This window comes from Sus scrofa, chromosome 5 (genome assembly GCF_000003025.6).
Source record: "Sus scrofa isolate TJ Tabasco breed Duroc chromosome 5, Sscrofa11.1, whole genome shotgun sequence".
NCBI classification, from domain to species: Eukaryota; Metazoa; Chordata; class Mammalia; order Artiodactyla; family Suidae; genus Sus; species Sus scrofa.
Genome location: NC_010447.5, coordinates 19,393,076 through 19,413,257, shown reverse-complemented (window position 1 = coordinate 19,413,257; position 20,182 = coordinate 19,393,076). Strand labels below are relative to the sequence as shown.

The 20,182-nt window shown below is 52.6% G+C and overlaps 1 protein-coding gene across 6 annotated transcripts in view; it reads left to right on the top strand.

The window, feature by feature from the left end:
• SMUG1 (single-strand-selective monofunctional uracil-DNA glycosylase 1) overlaps nt 602-20,182 on the top strand; it is a 37,413-nt gene continuing 17,832 nt past the window's right edge. Inside the window, exons 1-4 of one of the 6 annotated variants that reach the window (XM_021091738.1) lie at nt 602-758; nt 1,480-1,544; nt 11,092-11,226; nt 12,422-12,541. In XM_021091738.1, coding sequence (XP_020947397.1) covers nt 659-758; nt 1,480-1,544; nt 11,092-11,226; nt 12,422-12,541 — 420 coding nt within the window. In that variant the 5' untranslated portion in view covers nt 602-658. The other 5 variants (XM_013997573.2, XM_013997572.2, XM_001927219.5 and 2 more) reach the window with 5 other exon arrangements.

The window sequence follows — 20,182 nt, the reverse complement described above, 5'->3', positions numbered from 1 at the left end:
ATGACCTTCCCTGGTCTGTGCCGTCTAAGAAAATGTCTTTTGATGTGAAGTAAGAGGAACTTGCTTGAGGAGGGTAGGATACCAGCCTCTGCCATCACCTACCCTAGGTCCCACCCGCACAAGCTCCCAGGTGGCAGGGGAGAGGGCCCGGGGCGGGGGGGAAGAAGGTAGAGGAAGTGCTATCTATCTCCTCTCCTCCACCCGGTTTCCCCACCATCTTCCCAAGCTCAGGACCACCCTGCCCCCGCCCCCCAACAATCCATGAGAGATGGCTGCTGGGGACGGAGTGATGTATGTAATGCAGATAAAATGTCAGCAATTCTAAATGGGTCCGGAGATGCAGCCATGGGGGGGGGGTGGAGGGAGAGAGGGCGGAGCAGGGGGGAGAGAGGAAGGGAAAATGAGATGTGGGACCTCACCAGGACGGCAGCAGGGGCAGACACCCCCTCCTCCCAGCAAAGGCCAGAGGAGGGGTGGGCCCAGGCGGCAGGAGCCCAAATGAGATTTTGAAGAGGGAGCTGGAGGGTGGGGGGTGGCGGAGCGGAGGAGGCGGGCGGGGGCAGTGGGGCCGGAGCTGCTGATGTATAGCGGTTTCATAACTTCCTCAGTATTAAAGGCAGGTTCATGGGGAGGGCAGCGCCATTAATCACCAGGCTGAATGGGGCTGGGATTTGCTGAGAGGCGCGCTTGCTGTCTGCTGTGCCCGCCCGGCTCAGGGTGGGAGGGGGCAGGCCGGGATGCCCCTCCTGAACTGAGGGGTAAGACCCCAGGAATCTGTTTTGGGTGTTGGGAAAGTGGGTCCTTGTAGAGGAAGTGGAGGGGGTGGCGCTGGGGAACCTGGCAGGAAGGAGGAGGAGAAGGGTGAGGAGGACTGTGACAGGGGCTGGGGGAAGAGAGGCAGGGGCTGCGGGGAATGATGAGGGGCAGTGGCTGTGGGGACCCTGGAGGAGAAAAACTGGGGAGGGAGGATTGTGCATTTGAACATGAAATTGATCACATGTAAATATAATGCAAATGACATGCAAATGAGCCCGGGATTTCTCAGAGTCCATAGCTTAGGCATTTTCTTCCTTGGGCTGAGAATTGGGGCCAATTTGCATCCGGTTCATGCCCAGTGCCTTGATTCTTTATTATTAATATTTTCAGAGGGAGAACACAGGCCTCACTTGTTAAGGAGGAGAGGGAGCCAATGCGGGGCTGGTCCTCTGGTCACCCTGGGAAAGGGCGAGGCCCTCCCCTCCCCCCACCCACGGTAGCATCAGGAAAATTGACATGCCTGAGTGACAGTGAGGGGGCTGAGTGATAGGACTCCTGGGCTGCACGCCTGAATTGATGGGGGTCTGGGAGGCAGAGGCTCAGCAGTGAGGCAGAAAGATGGAGAGAGAGAGACAGACCTCCACAGCTCAGAGACAGATAAGCAGATACGATGAGGGTGGCTCCCTGGGCCCGCAAGGTAGCCGTTGTCATCCTCTCTTCCAGGTGAAGAACGAGATGACCAGCCCCAGGTTCAGAGAGGTGATGATCATCCTAAGGTCACGCCGCTGGTAAGTGCCAGACCCTCAGCTCCGAGTGCCCTTGAAGGTTCAGCGATGCTTTCAATCCACCGTAAGAACATCTCCGAACGAGATAAAAACAGGGAGCAGATATCCGTGTTTTCAACAGGGATTTATTGAGCACCTAGCAGGTACAAAGCAGAGGGCCTGTGTTCAGGAGAGAGAAGGCTGAGTGTTGGTCTCTCAAAATTCACAGCAGGGGCTGTAAGACATTTCAGCAATAAGTGAAACTCGCCAGGGAGGTTCGTGCAAAGGGCGGATCAGGGAAGGCGTCGCAGGGGAGGTGGCATTTGCTGTGGGCCTTGGGGAGCGGGCAGAATGTGTATTCAGTGGTGGAGATGGGAAGGGAAGAATGTTCCAGGCGAGGGGGGCAAGATGGGCAAAGGCAGCAGAGGAACAGAGTGTGTGCAGGCGTGTGAGGGAGATCAAGCTGCGATGGTAAGGGAAGTGGGGGGTAGGACCTGCGGGGGGGCAGCAGCCCATGTAGATGTCACTTGGAGGTCAGCCAGAAGTGGGGGGGGGGGCTACATCACTCAGTCAATCATTGATTCAGCAGGTAGATATTTATTGCACATGAACCACACGCCAGGGCTGCCCTGGTGGCTTGGGATGCGAAGATCAGCAGTGGTCCCTCCTTTGAGAAGTTCAGCCAGTGGCAGTGTCCTCCTTAGCAACAGGGCTGCGGAGCGTGTCCCTCACGGTGTTAGTGTGAGGATGAGACAGGAGAACGCACGGGAAGGAAGTCCTTAGGGCGCTGTCTCGTGTAGAAGGAGCACTCGGTAAAGGTTCTTGTCATCAACTTCACTGGTCTGAAAGGTATGGGTTGGTGGCCAGAGGCAGGGAGAGGGGTCAGCATTCTGCTGGAAAATTTGGGGAGAGATGGAGTGGGCCAGTGTGGGTGGGAAGGAGGGGGTGGGTAGAAGGCTGCAGGGACAAGAGAAGGCAAATGACAGTGCCAGAGGTAGGGGCAGGTGGAGCGTGTGCTCTGGGAGCATGGCAGGGGGATGAGCAGGGCTGGGAGAACTTCTCCTTGGCCAAGTTCCTGCACCGTGGCTGGTTTGCTGGGAGGGCAGGGCAGGGTCTGGGAGGTGAGTGGGCTGGAAGCTGGGGTTCTCGGGTCCTCTGCCCACGTGGCTACTCAGCCCCTCTTCCAGACTTAACCTGACTCCTCTTCTCAGTGGCTTAGTTCAACTCAACCTGTGGGAGACGGGCCTCCCCCTCTGCCCAAAGTGGAACTTCCATCCTCCTGCTGCAGGGCCCGGTGAGCAGACGGATCCCCTTGGCTGTCTGTCTGTCTGAGGTCTGGGTGGCCCCCTGGGGATAATTGCTCTGGACAACTCTAACGCCACTCAGACAGATTGTCCAGCCTTCTGGCCCCGACATCTCCCACCACTGCATCAAGCCCAATTACTCAGCTCCCCCCCAGCCCCAGGCTCTGGCAAAATCCGATTAGCGAGGAGAGCGCTGCGCAGAGCTGACAGCTCCTCCGATAATTGCTTCCCAAGTAAGCGATGCAAATCAGCCCATCTAGCCAGTCCCTGCTCTGTCTCCTGGGGACCCAGGCGTCCAGGCCTCAGGAGAGGGAGAACACCCGAGCTGGAGAGACGTTGGAAGTTGTCACCTGCCTCCAGCTAAGAGCCATCAATCCATAGAGCTAGTCTGTGCTGCTGTGGGGCTGAGGTGGGGTGGTGGGGCAGTGAGGCTGGGCTAGGGAGCCTGCTGGCTCTGCATTTCTGCCTTAACTGAGGCGATATCCCTTGGCCCCTCTGTGTGGGGAGAATCCTAAGTGCCCATTTTCCAGGAAGGTAGATGAAGGCAGTGATATGGAAGACTGACTTGGGGAGATGCTCAAATCTGCTAAGAAACACGTGGATGAATCCACAGCCTGGCTCCTCTGCTAGTCCAGTTCTAGGAGGGAGATGGGAGCAGGATGTGCAGACAGCTTTCTCCATTTGAGTTCCCTCCTCACCAGCCTCGAGGGTCAAATCCCCCCAGAGCGCTGGGATGTGGCTGTGATATGAGGGCTCTTGGCGGCTTGGAGCCTGACCAAACCCTGAGACTTTTGTGCTTGCACCACGGAGGACATATCTTTGGGATAAAGTGGTTCTAGCTCACCCCACACCTCAAAATCAAAATCCTTTTAAGGGCCTGTGAATGCCTCTTCCTTAATGTCTTTTCTTCCTACAGCTTCCTCTTATCCCATTTCCTGCAGATCTTGGAGCCCTGAAAACACTTTCTTCATCATCCAACCCCCAAACCTAGCCCATATGGGTCACTGTCTCTGTGGTGATCTCCAGGGACGAGTTACCCAGTCTTGTCCTCTGTGCTCGTGTGTCTGATGTGGCTTTATGGGGGCCTCAGATTAGCATCGGCGTTGTTATGACCCTGGTGCATGGTCATAATACCACGAACTAACCTTTAATCCTGTGCTACACATACCACCCGAAGCACCCTACAAAATGGTCACTTAATTATCACAAAAGAAAACATGGATTTCGGTGATTACCCCATCTTACAGTTGAGCTAACTGAGGCACACAGAAATTAAGTAACTTGCCCCTGATCAGCCCTAGTAAGTGGCAGAACTGGGATTTGAACGGGACTTCCCGTTGTGGCTCAGTGGGTTAAGGACCCCACTAGTATCCATGAGGATGCGGGTTCGATCCCTGGCCTCGCTCAGTGGGTTAAGAATCTGGCGTTGCCACAAGCTGTCATGTAGGTCCTAGCTATGGCTTGGATCTGGCATTATTGTGGCTGTAGGGTAGGCCACAGCTGCAGCTCCAATTTGACCCCTAGCCTGGGAACTTCCATATGCTGCAGGTGAGGCTGTAGAAAGACAAAAAAGACAAATCAAAATCAAATCCAGACCACACTCTAGAGGCCTCTGCTATGTCGCTTCTCCTCTCCAAAGCCCTTTTAATGTTTACTGGGCCGACCGAAAGGGCAACTGAGAGAGAGTCCCCACTGAGGGGGGCAGGGGGACACGGCCACACTGAAAGTCAGACACTAGAAGCCCTTTGGGGTTCCCGAGGGCAGAGGTGGAGGGAGCTGACAAGGGTGATACCTGGTACTTGGGAAGGAGAAACCTGGCCCTCCCCGTCTACACTCCCCAGTAGCTATTTTCTTCACTGGAGCCCTGAGCTTGCAGGCCCCCGTCCCTCCTTTAGGAACCTGGAAGCTTGGGAAGGGCGAAAAGATCAGCCTAGACGCCCAAGTGAGCTGGGAGTCAGAGCTAGGACCTCCCAAGGCCGATAGATGGCGCTCGTGGCCCAATACAGCCTAAGGAAACCAAAGGAAAACAAGCCAGTTGGTTAACCCCTTCCCGCCTGCGCTCCAGCCCCAGGAGCAGGCTGACAGGCAGCTGAGGGCCCTGCATCAGGCCTGGCTGGCCCCTAAGAAATGACCCACCTCTCTAGGCTCTGTCCAGCTCATAGCCTAGGTCTGCTTCTGCTCGGGCCCCAGAGCTCTATCCATAAACTCCTGTCAGCCAGCCACTTGGAGACTTTCCAGAGGGCCAGGTGACTAAGACATGGACAAGGCAGGCTGGGAGGCCCCACCCAGCCCAAGTGTCATCTCCCAGGCTCTATCTCTTGAAAGTATGTGGGTCTCTGTTTCCAATCACCCCCACTTCAGGAGAGTCCTGCACTTCCATCTTCCCAGAGGGACTCACCAGGTGGGGAGGAGTAGCATGGACAAGAGACAGAGAAGGCCCCCAGGCCCCATCTGGGGTCAGCGACAGGGACTCACTGTGCGTTGCCCAAGACTCAGTTTCTCCCCATGTAGGCACTCCCTGATCTCTGGGCTCCCTGGGTGAAAGGGCTTACAGGGATGGAAACAGTTATCCAGCCCTTCCAGGATGTTGGAATTAGGGTCCTGGGGATCTCTGCTTACCCATCACTCATTTCACTCATACTTGTCAGCAGACTTGGAACATGAAGGGCTGTCATGACGATAACCTGGAAGTGCTTGGCAGCAAGGGGTGAGGGGTGGGGTGGCAGAAGGGTTGTCCAAAGGATGATGAGGTTCCTAGAATTCTTAAGCAATTAGATAAAAACAACAGCATGGTTCCTCTTCCCCCTTGATTTTTGTTTAGAAACAGACAGAAGCAGAGATCTATGGAGACAGAGGAGCCTGAGTGGGGAGTCAGTCTAGAAGTTCAGGATATTGTTATTTTTTCTTTTTTCCATTTTTTAAAAAGTTTTGATGTATAGTTGATTTACAATGTTGTGATAAGTTTGCTATACCACAAAGTGAGTCAGTTATACATGTACACATATCCATTCTCTTTCAGATTCTTTTCCCACATTAGATTATCACAGAATATTGGCTAGAGTTCTCTGTGCTATATAAACAGCAGGTCCCCTTTAGCCAATGATGCCATATAACTCAGTGTGCATATGCCAATCCCAAACCCCCAGTCCATCCCTCTCCCTCCCAACCTGTCCCCTTAGGTAATCATAAGCTTTTCAAAGTTTGTCAGTCCAGGATACTCTTATTTCACTCATTCCAGAGAAAAAGGCAGAGACAGGGAAGTAGACACAGAGGGAGTTAGAGATACACAGGGAAATCGATACAAGAGACTAGGGATAAAGTTATACTTACATAGTCAGAGAAAGGCAAAGACACAGAGAGGGAGAGAATCTGGTACCAATGAAAGCTCAGGAAATAATGGACTTTGTTAAGGTATGATTCCAGTGAATAACAGTTTCCAAAGTCTTAAGGGTGGGGGTGGTTTCTCACCTTTGGTTCAGAGGACCACTGCTTATAGTTCCCTGGAGCTCCTGCCACACTCTTAAGTTTTTATATGTTGGTAGGAGAGCAGGGGATGATAGGGAAGGGGGAGCATCCTTTTTCTTTCACCTCTTCCTGTCCTGGAATTCATTGGTCTCCTTCCTTGCCACCTGCAGCAGGACTTTGCTTCTCCCTGGTCTCAGTAGCTGCTGTGCTGGAGTATGCAGTGTGTCGGGATGGGAGAAATCTAGAAGATACTTGGCCTTAGGGGGTTTCCAGTCAAATGAAAATCTTAATAGTTAGGACACAGAAACAGACCCAGATACAGGACAAGAACAAAACTAGGAATGGGACAGCTTTGGGCATTAGCATTGGGTTGGGGAGGTGGGAGCAAATGAACTGTTAGGTCCTGCCATGGGATTGGTCAGAGAAGGTGTCTCGGATAGAGTATCGGAGAGGGAGGATTGGGAATGATGGGAGGTCATAGGGCTGCATAGATAGCAAAGCAGAGGAGAGAGAGAAGTGAAAAGGTGAAAATGGCAGGGGATGGAAGAGTCTCAGAATCATTATTAAGGAGAGAGAGAAGTGAAAAAGTGAAAATGGCAGGGGATGGAAGAGTCTCAGAATCATTATTAAGGAGTTGTTAGAGATGCCAGAAGTGCCTCCGTGGTTGTTCTATATACAGTCCTTGAGGGCTGCAGCAGAGAGTTCTCTGTACCTGGGGCAGCAGGAGGGCTAGAAATGGTATTTAGCTGCTGTTATTATCCACAAGTGAGTTCAGGGATTGGGGACAGTTCAAGCTCCTTGACTGGCAATCTCTTTAGGAATAGTGTTGCGGATGAACTTTTGTAAGAGTGATACCCTATATGGATAGAACCCAGAATCTCCAAGGTCCTTACGGGGCCTAGCCTCTCACTTCTGAAGTCTTCCGGTTTAGCCCTGGTGTAAAGAATAAACTACAACTCCCAGCATCGCTTAGGGCTAACTTAGCATGCCTTCCGGGAATTTGAGTATTTCCGGCGGAAGTGGCTACGGCTACACCAATCGCCTTCCCTAAACAAAGTAGACTACGACTCCCAAGGTCCTCTGCGCCCAGGGGCGGGAGAAAGGAACCGGAAGCCGGATGGGGCACCGGACCAGGTAGGAAGTTGGAGGCTGGGAACCTGGGGCGCTGGGGCTGGCCGGGGGACTCCCCGGCCTTCTGGGCGGTGGCAGGCGGGAAGTCGGGATGCCTGTGTTTTGGGGCACCTCGCTCCGTTTGGGGTTTACCCAGCGCAGGCAGAGCGGAGCCCATGGAGCCGCTCGGGGGGCCTGCGGGAACAAGGCTTTCCCGTCGGGCGGAGCCCGCGGGCGAATGCGGAGGTTTTTTTGTGGAGCCTTAGTCGTCGGCCCCCTCGGAACCAGGAGGAGAGATTAAGTGGTTTTTTTTGTTGTTGTTGCCGTTGTTTTTTTTTTTTTTTTTTTTTTTTTGAGTACATGCTCTATTATTATTTTCACTGGTTAAGGATTTGCTGATTGTCCCTGGGGTTCCTGGAGTGCCCCCAAGGGCAGGGGAGTGGTTAGTGTTTTGGGTTCCGTTTGCACTTGCTGAGTTTAGTGTCGGCATAGATGGCAAGTCTAGTCATTGGATCGCCCTCCGCTTCCTCTGCCCTTAACGTGATATGACACTGTGATTTATAAAGTATCTGCATTTCCTAAGTCTCTGGCTCTTGGTGACTTTAGATAGGACTTCCAAGTTTCCCCTTTGAGCTTTCACGGTGTTTTTTAAAGGACCTTAAATGGAGTCACAGCATATTACAATTATCTGTCTTATAATTAAACTTACAAGCAGTAAGTGTAGTCTGGCCTACATTTATTCATTTTGGATTTCTTGCCCACCGAGAGACTACACAGTGCCTATCATGTAAGATATTCATAAATATTGAAAAAAATAAATCAGTTAACAGCTGGCGGTAGGTTGGATGGAATTTGTGTTTTTCATTTCATAGAGAAGAGAGTTAAGTGACTTGCTGAAATGAACCTTGGAGATTAAAAAAAAAAAAAAAAAAATGGAGTTCCTGTCATGGCTCAGTGGTTATTGTGGCTCAGTGGTTAACGAATCCGACTAGGAACCATGAGGTTGCAGGTTCGATCCCTGGCCTTGCTCAGTGGGTTAAGGATCCATCTTTGCCGTGAGCTGTAGTGTAGGTTGCAGATGCGGTTCGGATCCCGAGTTGCTGTGGCTCTGGTGTAGGCTGGCGGCTACAACTCCGATTGGACCCCTAGCCTGGGAACCTCCATATGCAGCAGGTGTGGCCCTAGAAAAGACAAAAAAGAAAAAAAAGAAGAAGCTTGGAGATAAAGCTAGGACAAGAATTTGAGTCAGTTAATACACAGCCTGTGGCTCATGCCATCAGATCAGGCTTTGAAATTCTGGAACACTGAAAATAAAGCCTTGTCACTCTTAAGTGTACCCCCCGCCTTGCTGTCTTTAGCATGGGTCCCTAAAGATCAAAGGTAGACCTGAGAGCAGTCTGGTGTTGGAGCGTCCAGTCCACTAATGGTGGTGTTGTCTGGGGAAGTGCAGAGCAAGGACCCCTGAGACATTTGAGTTCTCCACAGCTCCCTTCTCAGCGTTTGTTTGAGTCCACTTGGCCCTGGGTAGCCACCTAGACAGATCAGTTAAGGACTTCTAAGATCAGTCTAGGGAAAGATCTCCTGAGTTTGTCTCTGTTCCCTGCCCACCCCCCCTTCCCCTAGGCTAGGGTCAGAGAACAGATTGATAGATCAAGCTGTTGTGTCAACCCTGAAATTCCATTTTGGGGATGAGGTTACTCTTGACCTGGGCAGGGATTTGAGAGGGAGGAGAACCATGGTCCCTGCCCTGTGGGAGGCCCAGATGTGATGGAAACACACCCAGAGCCTATCAGACCCTTGGAAACAAGCAGAGTACAAAGCAGGCAGCTGAGCCTTGAGTGAACTCAGGATATAGAAGTGGGGAGGAGTCCATCAGGAGAGGCTCCTTGGTAGAAGGTAGTTTTAAACAGGATTGAAAAAGGTGGGTTGGAGACAGCTGAGCAGGTGTTTGTTGACTGCCTAATAAAAGCTGGGACCTTGAAGATACTGGGGGAAGTTGAACAGGGTCGCCGCTCTTATCTGCTCAAGTCTAGTCCAGGAGGCAAGATGTGAATTCACAAAGAAGCCACTAACTGTGGTGACATGCAGTGGTTCTCAGCCATCACCAGCCATCAGAATCACCTGAGGAAGCTTGTTTAAAATACAGATTCCCAGGCCTCACGCCAGGCCTACTCGGGTTGGATGGGGCCAGGAGGCTACAGCAAATTCTGCAGTGTCCTGCAGAGGAAAAGGATAGTTTGAGCTGCATCTTGAAGGGGCGGTACGATTTGCATGTGTGGAGGGGTAGGAGGCAGCCCAGTCCTGGTTCTCTCAAGCAGTGTATATGGTTGGGTTTGTAGAATTGGCATGGGTGCAGTTTTGGGGGGTTAGGATAGGAAAGGCATTGGGAAAGAGAATGGAAGAGCCAGGGTAGAACGCTGATTTTGCATGGGAGTGGTGAGAAGGAAGATGGGAAGGAATGGCCTTTGTGGGTTACAGAGCTCACTGGAGAGCCCCTCTGCCTCCTTCCCCACTTCCCTCTTTCTTCTTCCCTTTTCCTCTTTCCTCCCCAGTCTCCCCTTTACTCATAATGTCTCTTTCCATTCTTATGGCAATATTAAGTGGATATTGCTTTTCTTAGTATTTGGATGAGGAGATCCGAGGCTCTGGCCAGGGTTACGTAGCTTGCAGGCTTCTAGTCTGAGTCTGGTAGACTTGGGGGGGGAGGGTTGTAGAATTAGCAGAGTGGCTGATTGGACTATCTAAGGCCACATGGCTACGAGTGATTAAGAGCACAGCCTTGAGTCGGATGGTTTGGGTTCAAATCCCAGCTTTATTTCTTGCTAACTGGGCTTGGGCAACTTGCTTGAGCTTGCTCAGCCTCAGTCCTCTCACCAGTAACGTGGGCGCAGGGATACCCACCTCATGGGATTATAATGGGCGTCAGTGAGGGGTACCTGCACAGAGCACTTGCTCACCACCTGGAAGCTGTTGTAATCGGCTCCCTGTAATTGGTCTCTGAGGTGTGGTTTGTGCCTGCATCCCATCCTTCAGCCCATTGGTTTCCAGGACACAGCCCATCCTGGCTGGGCTTGTTTTTTGTCTTTTTACCTTTTCTAGGGCTGCTCCCACGGCATATGGAGTTCCCAGGCTAGGGGTCTAATCAGAGCTGTAGCCACTGGTCTACACCAGAGCCACAGCAACGTGGGATCCGAGCCATGTCTGCGACCTACACCATAGCTCACGGCAATGCCGGATCCTTAACCCACTGAGCAAGCCCAGGGATCGAGCCCTCAATCTCATGGTTCCTAGTTGGATTCGTTAACCACTGTGCCACGACAGGAACTCCTGGACTTGTTTTATTAAGGATGACATTAAAGGTGCTCAAAGTTTGCCTTGTGAACATGTATTGAAAACCTAGGCATGGCCTGGGAACTGGTGACTCAAACTGGTGATGGAAGGGAGGTTTGGAGTGGGGATGATTGAAGGTTTGGGGTTCTGCTCTCCAGGTGATCCACGAAGAGGAAGGATACTTGATACGGGGAGAGGAGGGGCCCTTCATTACCAGGAACTGAGATGAGTGAGGGGGCTGGGGGGCAATTGACACGGTCTTTTCTGAGCCCAGGAAATGGTAGTGGGGGCCCTGGCCACCCTGGGGCTCTCTCATCTCTGTGGCTGAGGGCTCTTGGGACCTCTGTCCATCTCTTTTCCAGGTGACAGTGGCATGGCTGTGCCCCAGGCTTTCCCACTGGGGCCCCTCCACGAACCTGCAGGCGCCCTTATGGAGCCCCAGCCCTCCCCTCGAAGTTTGGCTGAGGGCTTCCTGGAGGAGGAGCTCCGGCTTAATGGTGAGCTGAAGCAACTACAGTTTTCCGAGCCTGTGGGCCTCATCTACAATCCTGTGGAGTACGCCTGGGAGCCACATCGCAGCTACGTCACCCGCTACTGCCAGGGCCCCAAGCAAGTGCTCTTCTTGGGCATGAACCCAGGACCCTTTGGCATGGCCCAGACTGGGGTAAAGAGCCTGGCTTCCCCCGGTGGGCGGAGGGGGAGGCTGGATGCTTGGCTGCGTGTGGTGTGGAGGGGCATGTGCGTGGCCATGCCCCCTCCCCTTGCACACCCCGGCTCCTGTGGTCTCAGATACTCTGCCGGCCTCGCTGCCCATGTTAGCCAAGCGCATTAATGGTAGTTCCATTTCCCTGGTGAGCTGTCCACTAATTGCCTCTGAGAGCCCTTCCTTCCGCCGGCCCCGCCCTCGCCTTACCTTGCTGGCTCCCTCCTCTCCCTAGAGTGTGCTTGGGGTCAGGAGAGGGACCGGGACTACTGGGTCCTCAGGAGACTGGTTGCCAGGGGTGGGTGTGGAAGGGACACAGGACATTCCAGCAACCTGGGTGCTATTTCTTAGCTGCGGAGGGGCTCAGACCTGAGCCAGGCTGGGAGGGGGGGTGCAGGGGGGGGTTGCCCAACTGCTTCCCTTTCAGACCTCAGCCTGAGTGACTGCCCCTCAGTGGGGGTGCTTGGCAGGTGGGGGAGGGGAAGAGCTTCAGGGCAGGAGGCTCAATCGCTTTTATTGACCCCAACTGGGGGCTGAAAGGTGATCAATGATGATCGATGGAAATGACAGCCTGAGGCTTGGGGCTGAGAGGGCACCCAGAGAACAGGGGTCAGCCCTGTCCTTGTGCCTCCTCTAACCCTGGCCACTTTTCCGTCTCAGGCCATCTTTCTGTCTCCGGTATCACGCCGTGGGTCAGGCCACCTCTCCTCCCCGTGTGCTCCCTGTCTCTGGTTCCAAAGGCTCGTGGGGGTGGAGGCAAACAAGTAGATTCTTCTGGACCTGAGTCCACCTGAAAATTGGACAGAGATGGACAGGATTAAGCCAAGGGCCAGGAACCCTTGTGTTGGGCCTTTGGGTGAAGGAGACAGGGGTTGAGGGTGTCAGTGGGGGGCGGGCAGCAGCCAGGCTGGATCCCCATGGAGGGTGGAAAGGGGTGGGTTGGTCCAGAGCCCAGTTTGAACCCCTTGTGTCTCGCTCCTTCCCCCCAGGTGCCCTTTGGGGAAGTGAGTATGGTCCGGGACTGGTTAGGCATCGGGGGCTCTGTGCTGACCCCTCCCCAAGAGCACCCCAAGCGACCAGTGCTGGGACTGGAGTGCCCTCAGTCCGAGGTAAGTGGTGCCCGGTTCTGGGGCTTTTTCCGGAACCTCTGTGGACAGCCCGAGGTCTTCTTCCGTCACTGTTTCGTCCACAACCTGTGTCCTCTGCTCCTCCTGGCCCCCAGTGGGCGCAATCTCACCCCTGCCGAACTGCCGGCCAAGCAGCGAGAACAGCTCCTCGGGGTGTGTGACGCAGCGCTTTGCCGGCAGGTGCAGCTGCTGGGGGTGCGGCTGGTGGTGGGCGTGGGGCGCGTGGCCGAGCAGCGGGCACGGCGGGCTCTGGCCGGCCTGATGCCTGAGGTCCAGGTGGAGGGGCTCCTGCACCCCTCCCCTCGTAGCCCACAGGCCAACAAGGGCTGGGAGGCAGTGGCCAAGGAGAGACTGAATGAGCTGGGGCTGCTGCCGCTGCTGACGAAATGAGTGCCCCTGCTGCCGGCACAGGACGCGTTCAAGACCCCCAGGGTCGTTCTGGACAAGCAGATGACCACGCGCCTCCTGGACCGGAGCGACAAAGTTCCCCTCCGCTCCCTGGTTGCTGTGACCTGCCACGGCAGTTGCGACACTACTCCTGCTCGCCCTCCCGATTTCCTGCTCACTTCACCTTCCTCCGAGCGTGGCCTCTGGTCTGTGGGTCCCAGCGCCACCGAGGGCCGGCGCCCACAAGCTGCTCTACCTACCTGTTGCCCTGGGGGCTGCTCTTTGGTGGAGAGTGACCTCAACAGTGACTTCTGAGGTCATATTTTCAGTTGTAGAGAAAAGTTCTTGCCCAGATCCCCACTCATCCTTCAGCTCACCCCTTCGCTCACAGGGACCAGGAGAAAGCATGAGCCATGGATGCTAAGGGTGAACTTCTGATGGGAGACTGAGGCCAGGTCAGGGAGAGAGAATTCAGTGTGGCAGCACGGGAGGGACCAGAAGACCTGGATCTCCACCCAGCCTTAAGACTTGTGAACCCCGTGACTGTAGATGAGTTGACCGACCTCTCCAAGCCTCAGGAGCCTCTGTAAATTAGGGTTCCTGCCTCCTGGGGCTGGTGTGGAAATTCACTGAGATAACACTTACAAGTGCCTTGCACAGTGCCTGGCGCACGGGTGCTCATCCCACCTCCCCTGGCTCTCGCCTTTGGGTGGGGAAGGCACCGCGCTACACTACACGGGGAGCCCCTCTGCTCCCAAGGCCGGGGTGGGCCTGAGTGAGGGGCAGATTCTTGCCCCGCCAGAGCTGGACCAATGACTTTATGAAAAACCCAGCCTGTGATTTTTTCAATCTAAGCATTAAAAGCCCCTAAACCCTTGTGTGTGGGCCCTTTTTTCCCTCCTGTGCGTCAGCAATTGGAAGGTGGTAGTTCACATGTTCCCCTCTTAGCTTCTTCCCTGTTTGCAGAGAAGGGTCCTCTTGGGTAGCTGGGGAATGGTGGGAACAGTCTCTCATCGTCTGAGCAAAGCTGCAGGGTCTCTGTGAGGGGCCTGTCCGGTGGTTTGCGTGCTGCTCAGGGCACTGTGGAGAGTAGGGCGCCGGTAGATGGGAGCCTGGCCTTTCCAGCTAACTCGGTTCTTCTGTCTGCCGAATGGCTGGGTGGTGCATCCCTTTAGCAAAGGCTGGGGAAGTGAATCCACAGGAGAGCAGAGACCACCCTAATAAGGAACATATGGGACAGGTCATCTCCAGCTCTCAAAATGTGTAAGATTTTTAGTCTAAGTGTTCCCTCTCCCGTTGTATAATAATTTGAGGGGCCTTTGTCCTTGGTTCTTGGGAGGGAACCTCTAAATCCTCAGGATTTCCCAAGGGATAGGAGTTTCTTACTCATGGTGGGACCCTTGGACCACACTTGCCTTTATGCTGAAATTTGACTCAGGAGGGCTGACCATGCCTGAAAGACCAGCCAGGTGATATCAGCCTGACCTTCACGGGGGTGGGGGGCAGTCTGGAGATTGAATTCAAGCATGTGGTCGGTGATTTCAATCAGTTATGCCTCGATAATGAAACCCTAATAAAAACTCTGGAGGAGTTCCCGTCGTGGCTCAGCAGTTAATGAATCTGACTAGCATCCATGAGGACGCACGTTCAATCCCTGGCTTTGCTCAGTGGGTTAAGGATCTGGCATTACCATGATCTGTGGTGTAGGTCACAGATGCAGCTTGGATCCTGCGTTGCTGTGGCTGTGGTGTAGGCCAGTGGCTTACAGCTCCGATTCGACCTCTGGGAACCTGGGAACCTCCATGTGCTGCAGGTGTGGCTCTTTTAAAAGAGAAAAAAAAAAAAAACAAAAACAAAACCATAAAAACACAACTCTGGACATGGAGTCTTTGCGAGCTTCCTCTTCAGTGAACACATGAAAGTGTCAGGAGGGTGATGTTTCCTGATTCCATGGGGAAAGGGCATGGAAACTGGGTCCCACCCTTCTCAGATCTTGTATTATATGTCTCTTCATTTGGCTGATTCTGATTTGTATCCTTTATAATAAAACTAATTGCAAGTGGAGTGCTTTCCTGAGTTGTGTGAGTCATTCTAACAAGTGATTGAACCTGAGGGGGTTGTGGGAACCCCTGAATTTGTAGCCAGTTAGAAGTGAGGTGACCTGGGTACCCCTGAACTTGCAGCTGGCATCTGCAGTGAGGGCAGTCATGTTGAGGGCTCTGTCCTTAAACCTCAGGGATCTTTGCTAACTCCAGAGGGTTGGTATCCGAGTTGCATTCATTTATTTTTTTCTTTTTAGGGCTGCACCCATGGCATATGGAAGTTCCCAGGCTAGGGGTTGAATTGGAGCTGCAGCTGCCGGCCTACACCACAGCCACAGCAGTGTGGGATCTGAGCCACATCTACAACCTACACTGCAGCTTGTGGCTGGAGCCTTCATGCACTTAGCAAGGCCAGGGATCAAACCCGCATCCTCATGGATACTAGTTGGGTTCTTAACCCTCTGAGCCACAGTGGGAACTCCTGCATTACAGTGTTGCACTCCAACATGCTTTAGACTCCTTTCCTTTCTGCCATCAGTGCAGTGGTGCTAAATAGTTGCTGCCCTATGTTGCAGAGCACTGGATAAGGCACTGGGAAATAGCTGCACAGAGACAGACACCATTGTTCTCTTACATATTTAGCTGAGGTCACCAGGGAGAGCTCTCTGGAGGAGGTGGCGTTTTAGGTGGCTTTAGAGGCTGGGGAGGTGTTGGAGAACTTAGAGAAGAGCTTGGTTATGTTCAAGGGGTAGCAGGTACATAAGTGTGGACTTGGCCCAGTTGGGGGTACAGGCTGGGGAGTTAAGTAGGGCCAGCTTGGGCAGAGTCTTGAATGCTAGACTAATCTGTGAGAACTCGCAGTCCAGGGAAAGATGCCCAGAACATACACACTTAAAACACCCAACAGATGGGCATAGGGACAAGCTGTACAGGAGGCAGGGCAGGGCAGTGGGGTCAGGAATGGGAAGACAGGGGGTTCCGTGTAGAGAAGGTATCCTGGGGGTTAGAGTCGGGGTGAAGGCCAGCACTGGGGTGAGAATCATGAGACGGTGGGGGAAGGTTGGGTGGTGCATTGAGGCTCTTGAATGGTATTGAACGAGATAATGACGTGACGACTTCGGTGTGACAGAGTCTGCTGGACCTGGCTCCTAGTGGGGCTGTTGCCCTCAGTTTTGGGGGGAGGCTGAAGAGGGTCCTGGGCCTACCTTCTCCCAAGGGTGCCAAATTAATCTGCCAGGGCGGCCATAACAAAATACCACAGACTGGGGGCGGGGTGCTTGAATAGCAGAGGTTTATTTTCTTAGAGTGCTGGAGGCTGGAAGTCCAAGATGCAGGTGTCCACAGGTTTGGTCTCTCCTGGGTGAGCAGACGGCTGCCCTCTGGCTGTGTCCTCCTGTGGCCTTTTCTTTGTACACACCTCCCTGGTATCTTTCTTCCTAGAAGGACACTGGTCATACTGGATTAAGGTCCCACCCTTAGGACTGCATTTAACCTTAATCAATCCTCTTTAAAGGCTCACTCTCCAAATATCTCCCCAAGTTACATTGAGGATTAGGGTTTCAACATAGGAATTCTGGGGAGTCAGCAATTCAGTTCAAAACAGGGACCTAAGTCATTGTCTTTGCTTTTTTCTTCCCCCATCAATGTCAACCTCTACAAAAGGGTACTCAGGCGTGCCTTTTCTCCAGTCTGGTGGTGGAGGCTTAGCTGGCTAGGACTTAATCCACCAGACTGGTCCCTACCCCCCAATCCATTCTAGAGCCGATTCTTCAGTGCAAATGGGAGTGTCCTTAAGGAGGGCAAACTCATTGTTTTCTTTGGGGCCAAAGGGAATGGAGATGTCAGCTGCTACAAAATAAGATTGTCAAGGGTATTTTAAAGCCAAATTGAAGTAGTTTGGGAGTGCTGAGAGTTCTGCAGTCTGATCTGCTGGCCACTAGCCACGTATGGCTGGTTTGATTAAAATTAAGCAAAGTGAAAAAATTCATGGAGGAGTTCTCGTTGTGACTCAGCAGTAACAAGCCCAACTAGTATCCATGAGGTTGCGGGTTCAATCCCTGGCCTCGACCAGTGGGTTAAGGATCCAGTGTTACCATGAGCTGTGGTATAAGTCACAGATGTGTCTCGGATCTGGTGTTGCTGTGGCTGTAGCGTAGGCCAGCAGCTACAGCTCCGATTCAACCCCTAGTCTGGGAGCTTCCACATGCCACAGCTCTAAAAAAAAAAAAAAAAAAAAAAAAAAGTAATAAATTCAACTCTTTAATCACTTGCCGTATTTTAAGTGCTCGATAGCCACACATGGCTGGTGGCTACTGATTAGATGGTGCAGTTACAGAACATTCCATCATCATGGAAAGTACCATTGAATAGAACCCTGCCTGTAAGTCAGAATGCCCCTGTAGAGGTTTTTAAAAAAAGGCCAGCGCCTCAGCTCTACTTTATTTTATTTTTAATATATGTATTTTTGGCCGCAGCATGTAGCGGCTTGATGCGGGATCTCAGTTCCCAGACCAGGGACTGAACCTGGGTGGTAGCGGTGAAAGCGCCAACCATGTCTGCAGCATGCAGAAGTTTCCTGGGCTAGGGATCGAACTTGCACCACAGCAATAGGGCTATTGGGATCCTTAACCCACTGAGCCACCAGGGAACTTCCCTAGCTCTACTTTAAGAGATCTTGATTTGGTCTGAAGTGCAGCCTGTTACTTACTTTTCTCTTTGTGCTGTGGATAAGCAGCCAAGGGGATGGCAGGATTGCACTGGGTGCCCTGAAGGCAAGGAGAGGGTTTCATTTTCTTTCCCCATATTAACCTCATATCTGGCACAAAGTAAGCGTCCTGGACGAATGCGTAAGTCGTGCACACATCTGATTTTGGAGTTTTACCTTCAGGTGCCCATCCAGTAACACGAGTGTCCCCTGAGTTTTTGCACAGTGATGGCGATGCAAATTCTGCTTCAGAGGTGCGATGGGGTCGCCAAAGTCCCATCACAGCATGTACGCGTGTGCGCATGCGCACACACACACACACACACACACACACACACACACACACACACACACACACACACACACACAGTTACACCTGATAGAAACCCAGCTGTGCTTGGGGTAGGGGTGCTTCTGAGATTGCAAGATGGAGTGTGTCAGGAGGAAAGCCTCTTCCTCTTTTTTTTTTTTGTAACCGCAACAAGATGGCTTAAAGGAAGATCGTGGGGTCCTTCACTTGTCTTTCTCAATTTGACACGCATTTATTGATGTCCGCCGTGTGCCTTGCCCCACGCTAGGCACCGTAGGGAGTGACAGAGGTGAATTAGATGGTTCTCTCCCCTCACGTTGCTCACTGTCTGGTGCTGGGAGATACAAGCATCTAATTATAGTATAAATCAAACGGAAAACGTGTTGTGAACAAGTTCTAAACACGGCAATCTGGGCACACTGAGGAAGGGATTAGCTCTCAGTGCGTGGGTAGGAGGTCGTGTGCCAGTGAGCGAGGGAGGTGACCAGGGAGTTCTTTTCTTACCACTTGCTCAATCGTGCCACCTCCAGGGAGTGGGTGTTCGAAAAAAGGTCAGATGGCCCCAAGAATTTCCCAGCCCCAACTGCAAGGATGAGAAGAGGGGGCTCAGGACCAGGAATCAGCCAGAACCTGGGGATGGGCCTGGCTCTGTGGGAGATGGGAGATGGGGCTTTCTTTTTGATCTCTTGTTCTGAGAACCTCTGGGATGGAAAACTGAAGCAGCTGTGTCAGGGGATGTTCAGAAAACACAAGAAACCCAGCCAGGGCATCGCTGGGGAGAGAAGATGAGTGGAGTGGAGGAAGGGAATAGAGATTGTGATCCAGCCCAGACTAGGTCTCAATTCTCCAAATATTCCTGTTTAGGAGGATGTAGGCCAGCTGTTTTCTATTTTTCCCTAATGCCCCAAAGAAGGAAATAATTTCAGTTGGACCATGAGACACTGAGGTGAGACACATGGATAAACTTCCCAGCTATGACCATCAGGTGATACAGAAATAAATTGCTCAGGGGGAGGCTGAATTGCTTGCTTCTTCCAAGGTCTTAATGCCAGCCTGGCCCCAGCCCAAGCTTACCAGTCAAGGTTGAATTAGAATGTATTTGGGGAAACTGTCTCTCCCCTTTTCTCTCTCTCTTGTTTTGCCCCTCATTCTATCAAAAACAAAACAACTGCAGTAGAATTTTGCTGCACATCTTGCCCGTGATTCCACCCCTACCTCCTGCTCAAGGATCTCGGCCTGATGTGAGTCTCTAGGCCCTGCTCGCAGAGAGGGTGGCCAAGTGCCCAGAACAGTCCTCCATGGTGGCCTGTGCCAAGCTGGGTTGCCATTTCCATTTTCATTAATTGAAGCTACTTGACCCTGATCATTTCAGGCCAGCAATTTCCTGTCTGCTGGTTGGGAGTGTGGTGGAGGGGGGACATGCCTCACTAGGTCATTCTGTCCTTCCTTCTACCTTGATGCTGCTGACTTCTAGTCCAGGATGCGAAAAGGAGTCTCCTATTTTAGTTGATGGGGAAAGCCCAGCCTCCTCTCTGTCTTCTAAGGAAGGCCTCCTTGTGTCTACCCTCAAGCCCACCTTGTTGTGATTTTGGCTCAGTTATGTTTCTTTGTTTAATTTGAAGAAACTTGATGACTGATGCAGTTGCCTCTCAGAACCGCATCCAGTGATGCTTTCTGCTGTAGGAGAAGAACAAGATGTCTCTGAAGGAACGGTTTGCCTTCCAACCCTGGAAAGGCACCACAATTGAGCCACTGGGGGGGTGAAGGCTGCCCTGAGAATGAGAGTGAATGTGTATTTCACTCCTTACCTAGCTTTGAGGGATGTCTAGGTGAGGTCACTGAGTCAGCGTGATCTTGTCCCCCTGTATTGTCGTGGCACTTGGTAAGAAACATTCCAAGGCATACAGTGATGTGTTCCCTGTTTAGTGTGGGTCTCCAGGGTACACATGCATTTGTGTACTTTTGTGATCCGTGGGGATCTTTTTTGTCTCCGCATTTAAAATCTCCCAGGTGGACACTCGGGTCATTCTGTGTGACCCATTTTTCTGCCGCTGTGTCTCTGTGCGTCTGGTGTCTTTTCGTGTAGCCCTCGCGTTTTCATGCAATCTTCAGGGGACTTGTTGTGTCTTTCTGAGTGTCCTCTGGCTCCGTTTGGGAGGGGGGGAACAGAAGAAGGAGCC